The sequence below is a fragment of the Dendropsophus ebraccatus genome, chromosome 6 (genome assembly GCF_027789765.1).
Source record: "Dendropsophus ebraccatus isolate aDenEbr1 chromosome 6, aDenEbr1.pat, whole genome shotgun sequence".
Classification (NCBI taxonomy): domain Eukaryota; kingdom Metazoa; phylum Chordata; class Amphibia; order Anura; family Hylidae; genus Dendropsophus; species Dendropsophus ebraccatus.
The window spans coordinates 132,677,002-132,702,356 of NC_091459.1; the positions used below are offsets into that span (position 1 = coordinate 132,677,002).

The 25,355-nt window shown below is 42.8% G+C and overlaps 1 protein-coding gene across 1 annotated transcript in view; it reads left to right on the top strand.

The window, feature by feature from the left end:
* TPO (thyroid peroxidase) overlaps positions 1–25,355 on the top strand; it is a 101,156-nt gene that overhangs the window by 45,995 nt on the left and 29,806 nt on the right. Inside the window, exons 6-9 of the mRNA XM_069974286.1 lie at positions 385–885; positions 12,113–12,371; positions 16,770–16,940; positions 18,482–18,719. Coding sequence (XP_069830387.1) covers positions 385–885; positions 12,113–12,371; positions 16,770–16,940; positions 18,482–18,719 — 1,169 coding nt within the window. The remainder of the gene's footprint in view (positions 1–384; positions 886–12,112; positions 12,372–16,769; positions 16,941–18,481; positions 18,720–25,355) is intronic.

The following is a 25,355-nucleotide window of genomic DNA, read 5'->3' on the forward strand; positions in this document are numbered from 1 at the left end:
CGGCCGGCCGGTGGTGGAGGGGGAGAGGTTTAAAGGGGCTGGGTCCCATACAGGCAGCGATTCCGCTGCGAGTGTGGGACTCATTCAGCTTCACAGTACAGGATCCACAGTGGATTTAGCTGCAAATCGCAGTGTGAAATCCGCTTTGGATCCGGTACGTGTAAGGCTACCCTTATGCTTAAAATACATTGGTTCTGTAGAACAATATCTATGACTTTAACTAGTTCAGCTCTAGATAGAAAGTTTTTGTAAACCCCCATTGACTTAGATTGTACGGTGCTATGATGAAGATTATTGGTCAATCATATATATGTGCTTGTGGCCATACATCGTCCTTACTTGGAACCATCATTTTATGTGTTCCTGTTTATTTTTTCCCTGTAGTTATCTACAAATGACTCCTTATCCCAAAGTGGATGCATACCATTTTATCGCTCTGTAGAAGCCTGTGGCACAAGAGATGGCATCGCAACGTTTTGGCTTCCCTCAAGAGAACAGATAAATGGTTTGACCTCATTTATCGACGCCTCAACAGTCTATGGCAGCACGGCAGCTGTTGAAAATAAAGTCAGGAATCATTCCAGTGAGGAAGGTCTTTTGAGAGTGAACGGTCGATATTCCGATCACGGACGAGAGTACATGCCATTCGTAGATGACACGCCGTCACCCTGTATACAAGAACCTAACGCAGCCGGTGATGACAGAATCGAATGTTTCTTTGCAGGTGAAACCAGGTCAAATGAAGTCACAACCTTAGCGGCAATGCACACGTTGTGGTTAAGAGAACATAATCGCGTAGCCAAAGCTTTGAAGAGACTCAATCCCCACTGGAGTTCTGAAACAACATACCAGGAAGCTCGGAAAATTATTGGAGCTCTTCATCAGGTTGGCTAAGAATTCACTTTCCATTTCTGTTCTCTGTTTAATGCTTTACATGGAGTGTGATTGAATTGGGTTAACAAGTTTGAGCGCCATAGTTTGTAAATTGAACTTGAGCTATGATATTGCAATTTACTATATTCTATTGGAGGCTCCTAGAAGAAATAGGCCCGGGTTGCTGGAACTGATGTTGGGCCTGCTGGTGGGTTCTAATATTTTGGAGGCTACTTGTCATGGTTGCCAGGAGTGGTAACACCCATTCCCAGACTAATGGCAATCGGACCTTGGTTTGGACTAATGTGAAATGCGAAGTGTAGGTGCAAGTGCGGCGGTAGAGATGACTCACTTTAAAAGAGTCTCACTTTAAACAACTTGTAAACTTTACTTGAAAAAGGTATCTTAGTGTTAACAGTTACAAACAATGCTCACGTTCTTGGAGCAAAAATATTCAATACTGAAGTCCAACAGGTGGATAGGTGAATTGATAGAAGAAAATTATAACAGGAGATAGGGAACGGATAGGAGGGCCCTTTGCCTAAAGTACTATATACTCTGCTAAATTGTGGTTAAGTGTTGAGAAGTGTTTGAAGAATCCTCATACACACGTTTGAATGAGTCTAGTTATCTCACCTAACCGCCTTTTGCCCCACAGTGTCGGGTGACCCGTCCTCTGGGGTAGTACGAGTTCTAGGTCTCCGCTCTAAGAAGAGCTGGCTTGTATGTCCTTCCTACAAAGCCGAGAGTCTTGTCAGTAGAGATCGGCTGAACTTGCACTGTGCTCTACTGTAGGATCAGTCTTGAGCTTGTCCGTCCCTTTTCTAAGGTGGTCGACTGTCCTATTCAGTTAGTCTGTCCTCAGCGTAGGCAAGGGTGAGATCTCCCTTGGCTCCAGTTTCCCTAGGAGTCTTTTCTAGCAACCCATGAAGGTTGGGAACAACTGAATACTGATCACTAAAAGAAAGTGGTTACTAGAGAAATAGAAGTTTTATCTTCAGCTGGGCTGTGTGAGAGTGACATCTAGTGGTTGGAGTAAGGAACAGAGGTCAACCTGTCCCAACCTGCGTTACTAGAGTGATACAGTTTTACCAAGGTGTACGAGATGAAAAGGTGCCCCTGGAAATACCGTGGGTGTGGGAACCGGGAGGAAAGTAAAAAAAAAAAAAAAAACACGTGCCACCAGCATCCTCGCGCCGGCGCTAATTCATTAAGGTAAAAAAGGGGCAGAGATGTACCTGTTTGGACATTCGCTTTAAAGCAAGGGGCATCGCTAACAATGCTTCACAGTAATCGGCGCTTGCTTATACCCATCATCGGGACCTGTAATACCACCCTTAGGGTCTCGGTGCTGATATCTCTCTTGATTTCTAGGTATAGCCAGAAGTACCTGGCAAGGCTGTTTTTATGTGGTATTGCAGTTCAGTACCATTGACGTGTAGACAATTGTAATACCACTGACAACCTGAGGACAGGTGTGTCAAAGTTTTAGGAAGAAAGCTGCTGTGTTTTTCTAATTGTAGATAAATGGTTTAAAGTGGTACTCCAGTGAAAAACTATTGTTCTTTCAAATGAACTGGTATCAGAAAGTTGTATAGATTTGTAATTTACTTCTATTTAAAAATCTCAAGTCTCCCAATACTTATTAGCTGTTGTATGTCCTGCAGGAAGTAGTGTATTCTTTCCAGTCTGAAGCTGCGTTCACACTACGTATATTTCAGTCAGTATATGGATATTTCAGTCAATATATTTCAGTCAGTATTGCAACCAAAACCAGGAGTGGATTAAAAACACAGAATTTCAATGGTGAAATTGAGTGGATGGCCGCCATTTAATGGCAAATATTTGCTGTTATTTTAGAACAACGGCTGTTATATTGAAATAATGGCCGTTATTTACTGTTATATGGCGGCCATCCACTCAATTTCAACATTGTGTGAACAGATCCTTTCTGTGTTTTTAATCCACTCCTGGTTTTGGTTGCAGTACTGACTGAAATATACGTAGTGTGAACGCAGCCTGAAACAGTATTCTTTGCTGCCACCTTTGTCCATGTCAGCAACGGTCCAGAGCAGGAGAGTTTTTCTACGAGATTTTCTACTGCTCTGGACAATTCCTGACATGGACAGAGGTGGCAGCAAAGAGCACTGTGTCAGACTGAAAAGAATACAACATTTCCTGCAGGACATACAGCATCTGGTAAATATGGGATATATAAAAAAAAAAAAACGTAAATTACAAATCTGTATAACTTTTTGAAATCAGTTGATTTGAAAGAAAAATATTTTTTGTTGGAGTATGCCTTTAAGTAACTGCCCTAGATTGGCTGATAAAGTGTCCCAATGATCAGGAGGTGAGTATATTTGCCATTGACTGCCCCTGTATAAATTTGAAAGCCCTTTTAAGATAGATTAATAGTATATTGCATTAATATATGCTTTGATGAAATTATTATTATTTTTTTTTTTTGCATAAAAGAGCCGTGGAATCAGCAGGTGATGTATTTCATTAACACGACTCCCACTGATGAAGACAGGAATATTCCGTTTGGGTGCACCTGGGGCGCAGCAACACCGTGAGACACAGATTTACATCAATGAATGTGTAACACTCGGTGACTCACTCGCAGAGTTGTTTCTTAGTCTAATATGAGTACTAGGCATTGGGTTTACTTAGCTTTAGCCCTTACGTGTGCAGGGATGGGCAGACACCTTTAGCATTCATCATTTGTATTAAAGATTTCACAGGTCACATCAGGTCCCCCAGCCTATTTGAATGAAGTGATAATTATAGGAGATGTTTAATAGAGAAGTATAATGCTATTCATGATAAAATTCAACCAGCCAGTGCTTGGTTGAGAGGGCTGTCGCTCTTGTCTCAGGATAGACAGTAATTGGCTAAGCGGGCTAGAGGCGGCTGGAGACACTGGAGACCCATAGGAGAACACCAGGAGAGCGTGGACAGGTGTTTTTTCTGTTTATTAAATTATGCGTCCACCATCTTTACGAACTCGTTGCAAACTTTGAAAAAAGCTTGGTTCAGTACCGAAATAATCTTTTTGCAAAGGCTGCAACTAATCTCAGTTCGCTTATCTCTAGTGATAACTAATTGGCAAAAGAAGAAGGGCTTTGGTGTGTGCTAGTTCTTTAAGAAGAAACAAGTTAACAAGAGCATAGAAGACGCAGTAGGAGTCTCGGCCAGGCAGCAGTAGCAGTAAAGAATAGCTAGAGGAAACATGGGGATGGGGAGCGGGAGGAGAGCTGAGGTGGCCACCAGCAAAGGAGCTGTAAGAACTAGGAGTGATAGTGATGAGCAAAACATTGATTGTGATCGGTTCGGCTCATGTTTGCCGAACATTCCCGAACAAATAATGAACGTACAGTAGAAGCATATGTTTCGGTGTTTTCAGATTATTAGGTGCAAGGTGTAAAATACGCAATAGTGGAGCAATTACTAGCTGCGCAGCATTAGCTTGACTTTTATTCTCCCTTGCGTATATACGCGATGACGTGTACACATTTTTTACACAATACGTGCGAGGAATGCTAGGCAGCAGCGTTCAGTCAGCTCAGCAAGTCAAGATGTCCCAGCAAACCACCCCTTTTGGCCTTGGAGAACTCAAATACATTGTGAAGATAATGGACAAGATGGACTATGATGGACGCCTGGTCACTACAGGGTTAAGAAATGAATCCTTATAGTGCTAAAATGCTGGATTGTGTCACCTTCTCAACACTGACAATTTCACAATGTTCTAAGTAGGGATGGTACGAACCCGAACCCTCGGTAATGATTCCCGCTGTGGGAGGACCGCCTGGAAAACTGGGATACAGCCACAGCCATAGGCTGTATCCCAGTTTTCCAGGCGTTACTCCCGCTGTATCCGCCCGCTCCACGGAGCGGGCAGACAGCGGGAATCTGCTGCCGAGCGTTCGGGTTCATACGAACCCGAACCTCGACAAGTTCGGACCACCCCTAGTTCTAAGCTGTACTTGGTCCTCCCTACACTGACTAACTACCACTGTGAATATTGCTACCTAACTAAATTCAGATGCTGTCCCTGCTCGTTTCACTCTCCCTAATCAACAGCACAAGAATCAGGAAAGACTGTGAGAAAATTGGCCTCAGCATCAGGATTTTTAGCATCTGGGTAACGTACGTAATGCCGCTAATCGTACAGCTAATCACAGTGAAGCCAGTAATGAACATGGCTACTACATTACCTGATGCATTCTTCCATCCCCACACGTCCATTGGCTCTTTCAAATTGGTGGGAGGCAACTTACGTAGTTGCGTACTTCGCAAGATAAACATTTGCATATTCGAATAGGATCGTTGTAACCATTCCGATCATCTAATAAATTGTTTGTGATGGGCAAACAAGAACAATTAGCGTCATGTTCATACGAACATACGAACATTTACGAACATGTTCGCTCATCACTAAGTGAATCACCTTATTTATTCCTTGAAGTACAGAACAGATTCCTTATAACATGAGGCAGAATAAGATTAGGATTGTAGTCTAAATAAGACACCACTGTCACTATTGACTTTCCACATGCAGTTTTCTGAATTATTAATCAAGAGCCAGAGGATCGTTGCTTTCAATGTACTCCATTAGGTTCTAAGGCGTCATAAGTAAAATAAAATATTAGAATTATTTGTCCTTTAAACAAAAACTCTACACGCTGCCATGCTTGTAAATTTTATAAGCGGCGTTCTCAGATTCTAAAGGAGGATTTTTTTCCCCCCTTTGTATGAGGAAGAACATTTCTTCTGGTAGGCTCTGCCAATGAAAAGAATATTATATGAAAAGGAATAGCGTACAGAAGCTTCGGGATATAATGAAGAGAGCTGCGAGATATCATATTTATCTGAATATCAGACTTTTCTCCATCTCAAGAATTGGATAAAACAAACTCCTCCGGCAATAACAATCACACTTAAGATATATAGACGTACAGCTAGCGTGGAAAGGAGAGGTAGTAACTTCTTTCTCTACGAACTAGTGAACTAAATTGCTTGAGTGCTCATTACTTGAGTATTTTTTAACGTTTAAGTAGAAAACCTATTTAAATCAATGGGAGACTCAAGCATTTAACCAGGTGCCAAGGGGAGAGTGCCCTGGCTCATTTTGTGGATTCTGAGTTTCCATAGGCCACGCTTCCATAGGCTCCATGCTTCAGCTTGCTTCGGGGCTCTCGGCGTCTGGACGTCCCACTCGGGAACCCCTGAAGCAAGCCGAAGTGTGGAGCAGGTAATGTAAGCTCCGGCCGGCTGGGGGTTAAGGCAGCTGTCACTTACATACTGTACACGTAGCGAGATGTCAATCCCCGCTGCGAGTATGGATTCTCATAGAAACTAACAGGCAAGGGATCAGCAGCAGATTTCGCAAATTTGCAATGTGAAATCTGCTGCAGATCATTTGAGTCTGGCCTTACAGTTGAAGGAGAATTCCCAAGAAGACTAAAAATAATGAACATGTAAACTCACCCCTCCTCGAGCCTTGTAGCACCACTCCGGGGTTCTAAAGATCTTCTAGCTCCAACGTCACGACCCCCCACTGAGTGATTGTCCGCTCAGCCAATCAGTGACTGGGGGGACCATGACATTGCTGCTGGAAGAGCCAGGCACATGACGTACCCGGTTTGCAGCTGCAGATGTCAGCCAGCAGCCGGCATCAGAAGCATCACCCTGGAGCATGAGGAGGGATGAGTTTACATGTTTTTTTATTTTAACCCCCGAGCGCCGATCTAGCGAATCACTTACACTCGTCATCGGACCTTGTAATATGATCAACTTGAAACTGGAACTGTTCAGGTCTCATCAGCTTGCCCACTATAGTAATCTTCTGTCCAAATACTCATGGAAAAATTGTGTTATTTCCACCATGAAGGAAGGTTTTTATGCGGATGCCCTTTAAGCACTTTGCTAATATTGTTCCACAGGATTGGCTGCGTTCTACGATATGAAAAGCCCGGTAGCATCACTGTTTCCAAGTTCCTTCTATTTAACCCACGCTCTTTACTTGTGCGCTAACAATAACCTTCTCCTGTTCTCGGGTGAAATCATATGGTCACCGAGATTTCTTTTTGATTGCCTGAAATGTGCTTTAGAGGGTGCAAATCTGATTAAACATCTGTACACCGTCCGATCGATCCCAGGCACGCGGACAAGAGCAGGCATTATGCATCCGTCCGCACAAAGAAAGCAGATAAGGGCCACGGATATTAGATTAAAGGCAATAGCTATATCTGCAGAAACCCGGTGCCAAAGATAAAAAATGTTAGCAGTGTTAATAACACAGAAACATGGAAATGTTAAGTCATCCCGCGGTTGTTGGGCAATAAATATAAGGTCAGGAATTCTATTATGAACCAATTTTGGTGGCTCCAATTTCCAGCAGTAGCAGCTGGCCGGAGAGTGGGGAGTACTTCAGAGAAGGTCATCAAGGCTAATAGAGAGCTAAAAAAGTGTAAGCTTGGCAAGTTTTTACAGCGCGCGTCTTAATAAGTGGCTTGCTAACATCACAAATCTCGATTTTTGACAAGAAACGGTAAAGATTGCTTACGAGCGTAGTTATTGTTTGTCTCGAGCAAGAGAGCAAAGGAAACCTCATCACTTTCGGGCTACAGATGGGCTATGGAGAGCTGGCTGATTGGTATGCGAGCAGGGAAGGGGAATATGGGCAGGAAGCAGAAGGAAAGTGATGAGCGAGCAGGCTATGGGCGGCGGAGGAGGCTTCACGGTAGTAATTGGAGTTATGGAAAAGACATGTGTACTAGTAGACATGAATAACATTAGGCTTACTGGGTGGGATATGGAAGGATTGAGATGACAGGGAGATTTGAATACTTCACCTGTGGCTACTATTTCAGCAAATATTTGGAGATTGATTTGACTGCAGTTTCCAACACAGATACAGATGTACTCTCTGTAGGATTCAGTGACTATAACGTTTTAGATACACAGTGCTAGATGCCTCTTTTTTAAGCAGAAAATAGGAAGTTCAAGTTTTTGCCATGTTTATTATTGACATGATGCAAATTTTTTTGTTTAACATTTTCTGTTTGTGATGATAAGGAGGCTGCTGGATAGTGATCTGTATGGGATTACAGTGAAAGGGGACACCAGTAGATTGATAAGATAATAGCAGCTCAGCCTCCCTCTCCCTGTTGAATGACCCTTGTACAGGTCACTGAGCATGCTTAGCTAATTAGTCCTCTGCTCCTGTTTGTTGTAGAGCCTATGGCTGTAGAGCTTGCTGCCCCTAAAATAATGTACTTAAGATAATAAAAAGAAAACAAAACATCATATTAGTAAAAAAAATGTATATATTTCACTTTAAGTTTACTAAATTTAATTTTAGAAAATCCTATTATGCAAAAAGCCATGTTTTCTGATTTTTCTGAAAAGCATTTAACCCCTAGACGACCCAGGGCGTATAGTTACGTCATGGAAGTCTGTCACCAGACGACCCTGGACGTAACTGTACGTCCTGGCTGGTTCTCCCGCTATGAAGCGCGCTCCGGAGCCGAGCGCGCTTCATAGCAGGTGGGGGCCCGCTGCAATCAGCAGCCGGGACCTCACTGGCAATGACACGCTGCAGCGATCGCGCTGCCGCGTGTCATTAACCCATTAAACTCCGCGATCGCAACTGCGGCGTTTAAGTGTAAGTGACAGGGGGAGTCCCCTGTCACTTACTGATCGGGATCCCCGCGGTGTGACTGCGGGGGTCCCGATCGTTAAAACAGACCGCCAGAGGTCTCTCACCTGCCTCCGTGCGGTCCGATCGGCGATCTGCTGCACTAAGCCTGGCAGGCTCAATGAGCAGAGCGCCGATAACACTGATCAATGCTATGCCTATGGCATAGCAATCATCAGTGTAGAAATCAAACTAGTGTATGTAAAAGTCCCCCAAAGGGACTTCAAATGTGTAAAAAAAAAAATTCAAAACACTATTACACTACCCCAAAACCCCTCCCCCAATAAAAGTTGAACTCACCCCCCTATCCCATTATATAAATAAAACATATAAAAATAAATAAATAGATAAACATATAATATACCGTAGCGTGCGTAATTGTCCGATCTATTAAAATATAACAAGCGTCATTGTGATCGGTGAACGGCGTACACGAAAAGAGGGAAAAAAGTGCGCGGATTACCGATTTTATGTTACATTATATATTTTAAAAAATCAATAAAAAGTGATCAAAACGTCCGATCTTCACAAATATGGTATTAATAAAAACTAGAGATCATGGCGGAAAAAATGACACCCCATACAGCCCTGTAGGTGTAAAAATAAAACTGTTATAAGTGTCACAATAGGCCCATTTTTATTAATATTTAATTGCCAAAAAAAAGGATTTCATAAAAAAAATATATATATAACATTAGAGAATCTGTGTAACCTGCATATGGTTGTGTTCGGACTGACCTATAGAATAATAGTGTCATGTCGCTGTTACCATATAGTGCATTATATAGACACAGAAACCCCCCAAACGTTACCATATTGCATTCTTTTTTACGATTTGACCTATTTATATCTTCATAAATAATATATTTGGAATTCCATCATACATGTTATGGTAAAATGAAAGACGCCATTACACAGTACAACTATTCCTGTAACAAACAAGCACTTACATGGCTTGTAGATAGAAAACTGAGAGTGCTGGAGCTCTTAGAAGGGGAGGAGGGAAAAACGAAAACACTAAGATCAAAATTTGCGCGGTCCACTGGGTCATTTGGGGTCTGGTCCTTAAAGGGTTAAAGGAGGCCAGTGAAAATTTTAATTAAAGTATTGTATTGCCCACTTATTACAGGAAATGCTTATAAAGTGCTTTTTTTCCCTGCACTTACTACTGCATCAAGGCTTCACTTCCTGGGTAACATGGTGATGTCACTTCCTGGGTAACATGGTTATGTCACTTCCTGGATAACATGGTGATGTCACTTCCTGGATAACATGGTGATGTCACTTCCTGGATAACATGGTGATGTAACTTCCTAGATAACATGGTGATGTCACGACCCGACTCCCAGGGCTGAGCTCTGACACCTATTGTGAATGGTATAATCATGTCTTATCTTTATATTGCTGTCACCTTTCATTGTATTCCCACCCAGGATGATGAAGAGGATACTCCTGAACACTTTTCTTTACAGAACAGGGAGTATCACCACATTAGGCTTAGTAGCCAGAATAATAAAAAGTGCAAGATTTCAGGATTATTTAAAAAAAAAAAAAAAAAAAAAAAGAAAAAAAAAAGAGCTTAGAGCATTAGTGGATTCAGAGAAAAATAGCACCAAATATATTTTTTTATCTAAGGATCACTTGTAGATCTGAATACCATAGAGTTAAAAAATTGTTAAAAAAAATTAAAGGGGCATTCAGGAAAAAAAATCAATTGTATGCTCTGAAGAAAGTTGTGTAGTTCTTTCCAGGGTGGCACAGTGCTCTCTGCAGCCACCTCTGTCTGTATCAACAACTGTCCAGAGCAGAAGAGCTTTACAATGTGGATTTGTTTCTGCTCTGGACAGTTCCTGACATGGGCAGAGGTGGCAGCAGAGAGCACTGTGTCAGACTGGAGAGAATACACTACTTCCTGCAGGACATACAGCAGCTGATAAGTACTGGAAGACTTGAGATTTTTTAAATAGAAGTAATTTACAAATGTATATAACTTTCTGGCACCAGTTGATTTGAAAATATTTTTTCCCTGGAGTACCCCTTTAAAAACTAAAACAAGACAACTGCACTGTAGGGAATAGGAGGCCTCCATTGGCCTGGCGCCCAGACAATGTTTAGGCTGCCTCTGCATATAACTGTTGTTCTTAAATAGTACATTTCAACTAATGCACAGAAATGAGGCAATTGCTGTAAAAATCAATTTCCGATGCTTTCAATATTTGTGTAGTGATGCAGTCATGCGACCTTGAATAGAAAATGCGTCTTTGTTGGATTTTTGTTATTTTCAGCATTCGCCGTTATAGAAATGATGACAGTCGAGTCTGTCGCTGCAGTTCGGCCGACTGAAGTTTAATGTGGCAGCTCTCATTGAGGAGCAGCCCACACTTTAATGAGAACACGGGTCCCACTGTGATTAACTTTATTATACCGCATAGATCACCGTTATGGATTTGACATATTCTGCTGAAATGTTTTCATAAAAAAAAAAATATATATATATAGACCTATTAGAATAGTAGAAAGTTTTCCATTGTAAGTATGGAACATGATCCTGTGACCAATCCTGTAAGAAAACTGATGAAAGTTCCAGTGAAAAAGCTGTGTAAGCACTCCACTAAATAAAATAATGCATAAGAAAATATTCATTTGCATTAATTTGCCATATTAGATTACATTGAATTCTTGATTTTTTTTTTTTTCCAGTCACAGAAATCGACAATTTCTTAGCTGAAAGTTCTCCCTCTTACTGGTTACTGACCTCACTGATCCTGCGCTGATCCCCCATTCAGGCACCCAGTTATGTGATCACTGCAGCCAATCAGTGGTGTCAAAGGTCAAGGTCTTTATTGTTGGCACTATGAACCCATCACTGAGTGATGGTTGGAGAAAGTTGAGACAGCCCGAAGACTTCCTCAAAAAAATGGATACAGCCAATGGCCTATAGCTGTTTCCAGGATCTATAGGACTCCATAGGGCAGCATTCAATTTCTCCAGCCTCGGGGAGGTAAATGCTGGACATGTTCATGAAGTTACCACAACACTACCCGTAACCTCTGACATCATTGATTGGCTGCAGTGGTCATGTGATATCTGCTTCAGGGAGAAGACTGACTGAAGTGCATGAGAGTCGCCTGGTTCCCTTCCAACAGATGGTATGGAGGGAGAGAAGAGTAGGACTTCAACTGCCTGACCCTTTTTGTTCTCTGTAAGATTAACCATTGCCAGAGCTGTCTGCCAAACATGCATTAAGCCGACAGCTATTTCTCCTGATTAACGGCATTCATGGAGAGACAACTAAACATTTGGCCAACACCTGTTGACATTGTATGGCCACCATCAGATATGACTAGCACTAGACCATAACTGTGCCAAGCATTGCAGCCAATTTATACTTCATGTAAAACTAACCTAAGGCAAAGCGGCTTGTTGGCATACCCTGCTGGCACCTAGCTAGAGACTAAAACACAATTTTATCATATCTTTTATATTTTAGAATAACATTTTATGCATATCTTCCACTTTTTTTTTCTTTAGGTCATCACCATACGAGACTACATTCCAAAAATACTAAGCCCCTCAGCTTTTCAGAAGTATATTGGAACTTACCGAGGATATGACGAAAACATCAATCCTTCCATTTCTAATATATTTTCTACAGCAGCTTTCCGCTTCGGCCATGCCACTATTCCTCCGATTGTGCACAGGTTGGATTCTCAGTATAGGGAACACCCTCAATATCCAAGCCTTCTACTAAATGAAGTATTTTTTCGCCCTTGGAGGATAATAAAAGAAGGTAATTGGCAACTTTATTACACTTTACCACTATATAGATGTATAGTATTTTATGAGAGCTCTGTATGCACTGAGCAGGGGGAGGAAGGTTTTTCATGAGTGTAATAGGGTCAGTCTAGAGTGGAGAGGCATCTGCTAGATCAGGTGATATAAGAGCTGCATGACCTTCAACACTCATGTGATATTTTCCTCTTTTTTGGTCTGTATACAGCCCGGGTGCAATTGCAGCCTCCACCAGAAAAAAATGATGACATGTCTGAAATTTGTTACCATAATAAGGTACCCCTTAAATGGGCACTGTTATTTGAAAAAAAAAAAAAACTTTTGTTGTGCCACAAGGATATGTCAAAAGTTTTGATTAGGGTCAGCATCTTACCCATCAATCAAAAGATCGAGATGAGAGAGGCACACAGAAGAAAAATTCACTCCCTGGCTCACAGGTGGCTCGGTGGCTCCAGGTGGCTGGGTTATAAACATATGCAACAAAAAAGTGGTGTGGGTCAGCTCACGTTAAAAATTGTTGATAGAAACTTCTTACAAGGACTCTAGCGGGGACTTAGCGCCTAGTACATGAGAAGTATAGAGCAAAAAATGGATAATCCAGCACTCCAAGATGCTCTCCTGTGTTAAAAATTAAAGGGTTATCGGGGGTTACCTAAAATCTTCTACTCTGGGTCCACTCTGACAACGCTCTGCTCCCTCTTCCCAACCTCCTTTGTAGACACAGGACATGTGATCTCCTCTTTGGGGGCCAGGTTAGCTGTCTATTGACTTGGAGACAGACCGTCATTAACAGTGAGGACCTGGCTGCTGATAACCTGAGCTCACTTCATAGCTCTGCCGGACCCACTGGCGTACAGGTACGTCATGGGTCCTTAAGTGACAGGCTCCCATGATGTACCTGTACGTCACAGGTCCTTAAGGGGTTTTTAATCATGGTCTGAATTATGACACTGATTAAGCGCACCTGTGCGAATTGTGTTAGTCCGACGTGCAGCTATGACTATGAGCTATGAGCAGTTAAGTCTGTTCGTATAGCTAAGAACATCAGTTTCTTAGACACAGGCTATGTAACTGCTGGTAGAAGAAGGCGCGTCTTTTGTTATTGTTTTCTTTTTCTTACCTATGCTTATAACAAGATGCTCACCGCTCAATTAAACAGACGCCTTTCAGCTTGAACACAGAGTTGTCTCATGTGTCCTTTCTGTTGGTACCTGAACTTATCATTGGTATATGACCAAGCCCCTTTTTCCTCAAAAGAAAAATTGGTGGATTCTAGGTTAGATTCTGCACCTTGGAGAAACTATCACTAGTAATACTGAGGGTCCATGCAGTATGTTAAAAGTAGGCATAAGACTTAGGGCAACCTTATTTGTCTATGTCATTTCCTTTGATTACATTCTGTATTATAGTGTTGGTCTAGGGAAATCCTTCACTGTCTTTCGTAACACAAATGCATTTATCTCTGATTCATCTCTGTAAGTTGGTGTCTGAATGGAGTCTTCATCCTGCTTCCATCCTATCATTAAGTAGCCATGAACTAATTAGTTAATGTCTTTTTTTCTTTTTCGCATCCCATGAATCATTGATGAGTCTCAGCTATAGTTTATATTTGGACAGTGAGCAATAATATTATTGCGGCAGATGTCACTTCCACTAATTGCTATTCCTAATTAACACATTTTGTTAAAGTTTTGTGAACACAAGAGTGTACGGTTCTGGAAAGTATGACATAAAGAAGTTATTTTGCCAAACTGGTAAAAAATATGTAAAAAAAAAAAATACGATAAAATTACAACCACCCAGGACAAGGAGTAGGTGATGTTTCGGAAGTCAAGCTTCAAGAACTAAAGCCCCTATTATACGCGGCGATCAGCTGGAGCAAGCGAGTGCCGACCTGTCAGGTCAGCGCTTGCTTTGTCCTCTTTCCCCACTCTCTGCCGACACTAATACACGTGCCAACAGCGAGCGGGTAAGTGCAGGGGGCCTATAGGAGATAGCGGCGGTCTGCTGCCGCCGATCCTATTACACAGAGAGGCGGAAGTAGATCATTAATAGGCTGATCGTTGCCATTTCAGTCTGTTGAAAGACAACAAGCAGCTGACGTCATGCATGTCAGCTGATCATTGTCTTATATAACACAAAGCGATTATTGGCCGTAACAGCCAATATCGTCTGAATACGGCCAATAATCACTTTGTGTAATAGGGCCTTAAGACTTCACTAGTGTTCAAGTATTCAGCTTTCCCTGGATTCTAACCATCTGCCTTGTTCCCCGACTGTTGTTTGCACTTGACATTACTCTCCTGGTTTTACCTTGGCTTGTTGAGAGTTTTGGCTCCGATTCTGGTGCTGCCTTATAGCTCTGACACTGGCTTCTTTATTGACTATTCTCTGGTTTTCTGATTTTACCCCTGTTGTGCCTGTTGTCCTTGCTGCGTCGGTTCTGTCTGTCTTACCCCCTTGTATAGCGTAAGCCCTGTGCACTTAGTCAGTGTAGGGACCATCACCTAGTTAGGGGTCACCGGCAATGGTGGATCATCCAAGTAAGTAAGGACAGTGGTTGGGATAAGAGTAGGGCTGCATTGTTTCAGACCTAATGTGAGACAGGCGTTTAACTATATAGATGCAAATCAATAGCGATCTTGGCATCTATATACTGTAGGTATATAGTCCATCTGTTGTGGTTCAATCAGAACCTCCAAAATTAAATTGTAGGGTACCTATCAGTTGTCATAGCAGCCAGCTATCTTCTGTAGGCCTCTATGGCTGTCATGACAAATCTACTAGTACAGACTGTTATAGGCAGGTTGCACTAGCAGAGCTCTGATTTGATAGATCAATTCAACGCACTTTTCTAAGGGAACCTAACAAATATAGTAAAAGTTAAAATCTTTGAACTCCACACAGCCACCATCAGTTTAAAAAAAGTCATGATGGCAATAAGAGTAAAAATGTTTTAGGGTCCAAAAGACTTGTAGTATTAATAGGTTAAATAAATGACAGGTATCATGGTGAATAACAACATTGGCAAAGGGTGCGAGGCTTACTCTGAAACCTGAGACATCAAAAGAATTTGTTCCACCCTGTAACTTATCTAATCCACCAAATTGTAATTTTCCCTGTGATCATGCAGAGACCTTTTTCTTTCCACCTTCTTGTCATCACATACAACGCTACAACATACCGTGCATTCATCATGTGCAACATGCCATTGTTGAATAACCATACGTGGAAACTATCAATTAGCTCAGTATCCCCCAACCATCGATAAAAGCGAGTAATGATAAGCCCACGATGCACTTTATAATCACGACTGCAACGTCACATGGAGGTGGTGACAGCAAACACCAACATATAAAACAACACCTACTACATCTCAATGAAAAGACCTGTGCATAAAACAAAGGTTTAGCGATGGAACAAATTACCACTGACAGGCACAGGTTCAGTTTTACAGATTACAAGCTTTGTGTTATGTTTGTAGCCATTTACTAAGAAGAAACAGAAAAATCTTTTGTTCCCCACTGGAAGAATCGTCATGAACAATGAAGAGTAATAGAAGAGTAATAATACAGAAGCATATAGACATGGGGGGACATTTGCAAAATTTGCGGCAGAGGCGTACGCAAGGAAGAAAGCGTAGTTTTGCCTCTTCTCCCTGGCGTATGCTTCCCAAATCAACCGCTCCCCCGGGATGCGGCAAGGAGAGGAGGAGGCATGGTCTTCTCCCACACCGTAAATTATGATCTAAATCTAGACTTGTTTGAAGCAGGTGTAGATTTGGTACGCCGGGCGTAGGTTCAGGTGCCTGGCCAGATTCAATAAGGGGCGTGTGCCTCTCAGTGGATTTAGTCAGGGAAAAGGGGACGGGGCCTAATTTACGTCGCACAAAAACACAGAAAAATGCAACAGCTCACCGCAATGTCAAGATACAGAACCACTACAGATATGAAAATCATTAAAGCAGCCCCTCAACTGCCCAAAAAATCTCCACAAAAATAATGAGGCTCGTGGTTACCATTTGCAAACAGTGTAAACCAATGATAAGGTGGCTTCATGCTCGGGGTGGACCCTACACTGTACTTTAGTCTCTCCGTGGCATGTAATAAGCCTTTGTTCTGGGCATGCAGGAACCATCCTATACTGGCAAAAATAATAAAGAAAAATTATACGCGGGTCTTGATAAATCCTCAGCAAGGTGTTTTTACCTCCTATATGGAAGTCTATGAAGGGCTGCTACAATTTGAAAAACATTCTCTGAAAAAACACCCTGGCAAACACCAAATTTGGCGTTTTTAGTGTTCTAGTATTTTAATCTCCACATTCATCTCCTTTGTTTACTTTACTCATAATGTTACACGTCTTTACAACCTAATAAACCTTTTTTTTTATGTAGGAGGCCTCGACCCCTTGATAAGAGGTCTAATCTGGAAACCTGCAAAACTGCAAACCCAGCAAGAACTTATGAACGAAGAGTTAACAGAAAAACTGCTTGTACTTTCCAATAACGGTTCAATGGATTTGGCATCTCTCAATTTGCAGCGAGGTCGTGACCACGGCTTACCAGGTCAGCTCTCTTTTTAGTCAATGAAAAAGTTCTTTCTAAAGAACACCTCGGTTAGTGGCGGCTGTCAGAACTTTTGTTCATTTTCTAAAGAGCAGTCATGAGTTATGTCAGCTCCGTCTATTCACTACTTCTGTACAAACCACTTTGGCACCATTCACCTTTACCGTATAAATCCCATCGCATGTTCAAATATCTATATTTTTTGTATTAAAATTGACTATGTGAATTTTTTTTTCTTTTATTAACTCTCTTGAGTACATAATGATGAACGGAATTTAAAAGTTTCAAAAAGCATCAAAAATAGAAAGCAGTTTTATGTCACTACAAGTTTCTACAATACAATGGGTTTCAAATTACCACTGTTTTAAAGATTAAAATTTTTAAATGGGTTATCCAGGATTACAAAAACATGTCTGTTATCCAGTCACAATATGGTGGTATTGGTCAGGTCTGGTATGGCGGTGTTATCCAGTCACAATATGGTGGTATTGGTCAGGTCTGGTGGTGTTATCCAGTTGCAGTATGTGGGTATTGGTCAGGTCTGGTGTGGCAGTGTTATCCAGTCACAGTATGGTGGTATTGGTCAGGTCTGGTATAGCGGTGTTATCCAGTCACAATATGGTGGTATTGGTCAGATCTGGTATGGCGGTGTTATCCAGTCACAATATGCTGGTATTGGTCAGGTCTGGTGTGGTGGTGTTATCCAGTTGCAGTATGTGGGTATCGGTCAGGTCTGGTGTGGCAGTGTTATCCAGTCACAGTATGGTGGTATTGGTCAGGTCTGGTATAGCGGTGTTATCCAGTCACAATATGGTGGTATTGGTCAGGTCTGGTATGGCGGTGTTATCCAGTCACAATATGGTGGTATTGGTCAGGTCTGGTGTGGTGGTGTTATCCAGTTGCAGTATGTGGGTATTGGTCAGGTCTGGTGTGGCAGTGTTATCCAGTCACAGTATGGTGGTATTAATCAGGTCTGGTATGGCAGTGTAGTGCCTAAGGCAGCAGCAGCTGGTAATCCGGCCCTGGGTACTGTATATATGGGGGGTCTGCAGGTGTAGTGCCTAAGGCAGCAGCAGCTGGTAATACAGCCCTGGAAAGAACCCTACATTTTTCTACCCCTTTAATTCTTAGTTGATGAAAATCACTTTATTGAAGAATACATCTATATATAAACTATAGAGATCACCTATTATTATATAACTTTTATACATTAAAAAGCAACTTAGCAAACGTCTTAGTCAAACAGCAATGTCATGGTTGTGCAGTCGTACATCCCTCCATATGTCCCCTTCTTGTTTCAAAACTAAATTATAATCAACCAGCTGGGAACTCAAGGACTATGTCTGTAGGACCAGACTACAGGACTACAGATGGTTTGTTTGTAGTCTGTAACAATGGAGACACTGTAGAATGTTTGTAACCAGCGTCACTTTGCTTTTTCTCTTAGATGCATCGGAGGATTAAAAAGTTACAACTATAGATGTATACGCAGTATGTCAATCGTATATTGTTGAACAGATCTTTTACTTTTTATTTTTAAGGATATAATGATTGGAGAGAGTTTTGTGGACTACCAAGACTAAACTCAACTTTGGACATGCAAACTGCTATTTCTGATAACAACGTTATAAGGAAAATAATTGATTTGTATGGACATCCTGACAACATTGACGTCTGGCTGGGGGGTCTAGTAGAAGACTTCTTATGGGGAGGAAGAACGGGACCTCTATTTGCTTGTTTAATTGGAATGCAAATTCGAGCATTGCGAGATGGAGACTGGTAAACAGAATTCTATGTTGTACAGTTTAATGCCTATGCAAATCATACTCCCTGCTAAGATCTAATGTTTATCAAGGGCATTAGCAAAGTGACTGAGAAATGAGCACTCTATGGATCCTTGGGTGTGTTTATTTCACTGGAGCTGGATGGTCTGATGGGATGGGGTGTACACTGCACAGAATTCTTAGGTTAGGCTCTACCTATTTGACCTATAGTTATTTAGGTAGTTAACTGTAGGACATTTTCCCTTTCTGAATAAAAAAAGAAAATTCTGTAGTACATGTGCCTCGTATTGCATCTCAGCCCCTGCTACAATGATCAGCAGGTGTGAACCCCATAGTGCCATCTAACCAATTTGACTTTAAACCACTGCCCAGAGTGTTGCCAAAGTGGCCCCCTTATTTCACCCTTTAACCCCAGTATGGGGATCAGTGGAGGGGACTAGCAGGTTTCAGCGTTTAGAAGTTGCCAAGTATACATGGTGGCTGACCAAAAGATACCAGTGTGAAGCATCAAGAGGCTAGATAGAGAGGAGTCTGAGATCAGTATAGGCTATGGTCTACGGCTAACAAAATATATGTGCAGTCAGAAGATGGGAAACTAAGCATGCTCAGTAAGCCAGTAAACTAGAGATGCTTAGCTGTTGCTCATGCAAAAGAAGGGTCCGTGGAGTCTCAGTTACGAGTCTCAAAACACGTGAATAGCCAGATATCCCTCCAGGGGAGGGAAGCCTATTGCCAAGGGGGTACCTCCCAGTGGGGAGATCACCAAACCACCCTGATACGTAGCCCCTTAAGTCCCACTCGGTTGCGAGTATTGGAACACAAATAGGGAAATACCAGGGTGGTCCCTTATACGTCAAAGTCTAACTCTGTGGAGAGTATTGCGACATGACAAGGGTTTACCAAGGCAGGCATCCATCCACAGACGATCGTTTCGGGGTAGTTGCCCCTCGTCAGTGTGGAGTAGGATTCTGGCTAACAGGGGCAATGAAAAATAGACCAACAAAACACAGCAATCGCTGAACTCAGGGAGACCAGCGACAAAAAAAAAATCAGATGGAGTACTCACTAAAGAGTCTCCACTGATGCATTGCCCCCTATAAATTTAAATATGCAAAAGAAGGGTCCGTGGAGTCTCAGTTACGAGTCTCAAAACACGGGAATAGCCAGATATCCCTCCAGGGGAGGGAAGCCTATTGCCAAGGGGGTACCTCCCAGTGGGGAGATCACCAAACCACCCTGATACGTAGCCCCTTAAGTCCCACTCGGTTGCGAGTATTGGAACACAAATAGGGAAATACCAGGGTGGTCCCTTATACGTCAAAGTCTAACTCTGTGGAGAGTATTGCGACATGACAAGGGTTTACCAAGGCAGGCATCCATCCACAGACGATCGTTTCGGGGTAGTTGCCCCTCGTCAGTGTGGAGTAGGATTCTGGCTAACAGGGGCAATGAAAAATAGACCAACAAAACACAGCAATCGCTGAACTCAGGGAGACCAGCGACAAAAAAAAAAATCAGATGGAGTACTCACTAAAGAGTCTCCACTGATGCATTGCCCCCTATAAATTTAAATATGCAAAAGAAGGGTCCGTGGAGTCTCAGTTACGAGTCTCAAAACACGGGAATAGCCAGATATCCCTCCAGGGGAGGGAAGCCTATTGCCAAGGGGGTACCTCCCAGTGGGGAGATCACCAAACCACCCTGATACGTAGCCCCTTAAGTCCCACTCGGTTGCGAGTATTGGAACACAAATAGGGAAATACCAGGGTGGTCCCTTATACGTCAAAGTCTAACTCTGTGGAGAGTATTGCGACATGACAAGGGTTTACCAAGGCAGGCATCCATCCACAGACGATCATTTCGGGGTAGTTGCCCCTCATCAGTGTGGAGTAGGATTCTGGCTAACAGGGGCAATGAAAAATAGACCAACAAAACACAGCAATCGCTGAACTCAGGGAGACCAGCGACAAAAAAAAAATCAGATGGAGTACTCACTCGTAACTGAGACTCCACGGACCCTTCTTTTGCATATTTAAATTTATAGGGGGCAATGCATCAGTGGAGACTCTTTAGTGAGTACTCCATCTGATTTTTTTTTTGTCGCTGGTCTCCCTGAGTTCAGCGATTGCTGTGTTTTGTTGGTCTATTTTTCATTGCCCCTGTTAGCCAGAATCCTACTCCACACTGATGAGGGGCAACTACCCCGAAACGATCGTCTGTGGATGGATGCCTGCCTTGGTAAACCCTTGTCATGTCGCAATACTCTCCACAGAGTTAGACTTTGACGTATAAGGGACCACCCTGGTATTTCCCTATTTGTGTTCCAATACTCGCAACCGAGTGGGACTTAAGGGGCTACGTATCAGGGTGGTTTGGTGATCTCCCCACTGGGAGGTACCCCCTTGGCAATAGGCTTCCCTCCCCTGGAGGGATATCTGGCTATTCCCGTGTTTTGAGACTCGTAACTGAGACTCCACGGACCCTTCTTTTGCATATTTAAATTTATAGGGGGCAATGCATCAGTGGAGACTCTTTAGTGAGTACTCCATCTGATTTTTTTTTTGTCGCTGGTCTCCCTGAGTTCAGCGATTGCTGTGTTTTGTTGGTCTATTTTTCATTGCCCCTGTTAGCCAGAATCCTACTCCACACTGACGAGGGGCAACTACCCCGAAACGATCGTCTGTGGATGGATGCCTGCCTTGGTAAACCCTTGTCATGTCGCAATACTCTCCACAGAGTTAGACTTTGACGTATAAGGGACCACCCTGGTATTTCCCTATTTGTGTTCCAATACTCGCAACCGAGTGGGACTTAAGGGGCTACGTATCAGGGTGGTTTGGTGATCTCCCCACTGGGAGGTACCCCCTTGGCAATAGGCTTCCCTCCCCTGGAGGGATATCTGGCTATTCCCGTGTTTTGAGACTCGTAACTGAGACTCCACGGACCCTTCTTTTGCATATTTAAATTTATAGGGGGCAATGCATCAGTGGAGACTCTTTAGTGAGTACTCCATCTGATTTTTTTTTTGTCGCTGGTCTCCCTGAGTTCAGCGATTGCTGTGTTTTGTTGGTCTATTTTTCATTGCCCCTGTTAGCCAGAATCCTACTCCACACTGACGAGGGGCAACTACCCCGAAACGATCGTCTGTGGATGGATGCCTGCCTTGGTAAACCCTTGTCATGTCGCAATACTCTCCACAGAGTTAGACTTTGACGTATAAGGGACCACCCTGGTATTTCCCTATTTGTGTTCCAATACTCGCAACCGAGTGGGACTTAAGGGGCTACGTATCAGGGTGGTTTGGTGATCTCCCCACTGGGAGGTACCCCCTTGGCAATAGGCTTCCCTCCCCTGGAGGGATATCTGGCTATTCCCGTGTTTTGAGACTCGTAACTGAGACTCCACGGACCCTTCTTTTGCATATTTAAATTTATAGGGGGCAATGCATCAGTGGAGACTCTTTAGTGAGTACTCCATCTGATTTTTTTTTTGTCGCTGGTCTCCCTGAGTTCAGCGATTGCTGTGTTTTGTTGGTCTATTTTTCATTGCCCCTGTTAGCCAGAATCCTACTCCACACTGACGAGGGGCAACTACCCCGAAACGATCGTCTGTGGATGGATGCCTGCCTTGGTAAACCCTTGTCATGTCGCAATACTCTCCACAGAGTTAGACTTTGACGTATAAGGGACCACCCTGGTATTTCCCTATTTGTGTTCCAATACTCGCAACCGAGTGGGACTTAAGGGGCTACGTATCAGGGTGGTTTGGTGATCTCCCCACTGGGAGGTACCCCCTTGGCAATAGGCTTCCCTCCCCTGGAGGGATATCTGGCTATTCCCGTGTTTTGAGACTCGTAACTGAGACTCCACGGACCCTTCTTTTGCATATTTAAATTTATAGGGGGCAATGCATCAGTGGAGACTCTTTAGTGAGTACTCCATCTGATTTTTTTTTTGTCGCTGGTCTCCCTGAGTTCAGCGATTGCTGTGTTTTGTTAGCTGTTGCTCAGCAACAAACAGTAAGCCAGTAAGCTAGAGATGCTTATACATCTCTAGCTTACTGTTTGTTGCAATGAGTAGTAAGTACAGTAACTGGGGCAGGATTCTGACAGGAGTGTATGCCCACACTGTTGTATACATTGCTGGTTGCTAGTCATGTACACAGCTCTATGAAAAATACATAGAGCAGTAGGAGGGTCATAGGGTAATTGAGTGGTACATCCCCAAGACACAATATTGTTGGGCCTAGCCATATCTACAGATGCGGTTACTATATATGTTACCAAATGAATAGTTTTCTTTATAGCTCAGTTTTACCTACAATATATTCAATGGAAAAAAAAACATTATTACTGGTTAAGCTCAGCCCCGTACCTTTTTTTATTAAAAGCAATATATAGCGTGGCTGCAATGTGACTGTCTGCTCATGATTAACTGAAGTCTCCCTGCAGAGTTAAAATGACTGAACTGGGACACATTGATGAATTTATCACAAGTCAACCTATATCTTGGGACACACGTGTATAGCTGCAAAAAATGGAGAGGATTTTGCACATCCAACAATATCCAAAACTAAAACATGAACAAGCTTAAGGCACAGGCTAAAAATAGAGCTATCATTGAACTGTCAGAATCCATTCATACAAAATACTAACCACTTCTCACAAAAGTTTTTGTATAAGAATGTATAGAAAACTCAGGATTGTACTGAATGTACCGTGTCCCCAATTCGTACAGTAGTTATTCCTGTTGTATGTGATACAGTTATATAGATGTGTGGGGACATTAAAGGGGTTATCCAGCGCTACAAAAAAATGGCCACTTTCCCTCTACTGTTGTCTCCAGTTTGGGTGGGGTTTTCAAACTCAGTTCCATTGAAGTAAATGGAGCTTAATTGCAAACTGCACCTGAACTGGAGACAACAGTAGGGGGAAAAGTGGCCATGTTTTTGTAGCGCTGGATAACCCCTTTAACATATCTGTCCCCTTTCATTTTTTAATATTTTTGTAATGAACATTTATGTATTTCTCATATACACTACTACCAAAAAGTTAGGGATATTTGGCTGGGCGGTGAAAAGTGGAAAACATAAAAAGTTCCAGCACCAGTGATATAAGATCATGGGGCATTAAAGTAAAAGCAGCAATGGTGAGTTTTTCATCTCTAACAATTTACTGAAACAAAAGCCATGACCAGTGGGGCGTATACCCCAACAATATGTCAGCGTCTCAGTAACTTGTCATGTGCCCTTGAGCATCAATCACAGCTCGGCAACAATATCTCATTGGCTGCTGAGGCATGGCATTTCACGATTCTTTAGGGTGGCCCTCTGGTAATTGGGGTCTGGGGTACAGAATTAGGAGCCTCTACACTACGTTTTTGTGGGATTCAGATCTGGTGAAAGTGCAGGCCCCCCCTCCATTTTCTAATGATTTGACCCTGATGAGCCGGAGGATTTTCCTCCATAAAGATGACACTAGGCATGCAGAGGCAGTATGGGCTTGTCCCTGTACCATTCACACTTTGGGAGTTCTACCCATTTATCACAAACTGGGAATGACAGAATCCTTGAATGGCGAGACCATAGTCAAATTAACGTGTTTTGATTAGGATAATTCATGATGGAAACACGTCAGTTTGACCATAGTGAAGCTACTTTACTATTTGTGAAGCTAAAGATACAGCGGACTTGCCCGAGTTACTGAGGTGAGCTGACACTTTCTGTGCACCAGGTGGAGCAAATCGTGAACAGGTAAGGTGAGTTGGCCTAACGCTTCTTGTATATGTACATCGACCTCTCAACACTGCTCACAAAGGTTATTATGGTGCAGAGGAACAAGGCAAAGGGGTCTGGAATGGAGGTCTTTCCTATTCTGTGATGAGTCCCGCTTTTCTCTCGGATGCAGTAATAGCCATGTGGACAATACCATGAAGAGGCCTTCAGAGGGGAACATAACACTGATGTTGCTCTTGGTATTATGGTGTGGGCTGACATAATGTACAGTACCCGGACTCCTCTAACTTCACTCCAAGTACACAAAAAGCTCAGCGTTACATTGGTTTGGTTATGGAACCAGTGGAGCTAAGGCTTCCAGTAGCTGTTTTTTAAGCATGATAGTGAAAGGTCACATGTTGTTAATGCCTTTTTGAACAGCCTGTGTGGTCTAAATGTGCCACCATGGCCAGCAGCATCCCTAGTTTTGCCTCCCATCAAGAACATCTGGGACGTCATTGGTTGTAATTGCAAAAGAACATTCCTCAGACAACCATCAATAATATCACTGAGAGCATGTCAAGGTGTTTAAGTGTGGGTATGTCTGCGTGTGGTGGTCATACTTTTTACTGAATAAATTTAGATGTTTTTAATATTTTGTCTCCATTTTTTAAAACAAAAGTACCAGCAGGCATTGGGGTTTTCTTTGCCGTGTTCTTTTTTTTTTCTTTGTAACTGCACCCCGGTTCCCGTGCACCGCACCGGTCTATTCCCCGTCACCGGGCCGGCCCTCCCCTCCCCATAAGAATCAATGGAGCCACGTCACAGAGGGGAGGAAAGATCGTCACACTGGGGGCAGGTGGGCCCGCCTCCGGTGCTTCAGGCCGGGCGGTTACCCGGAATAGACCGGCGACGTGCT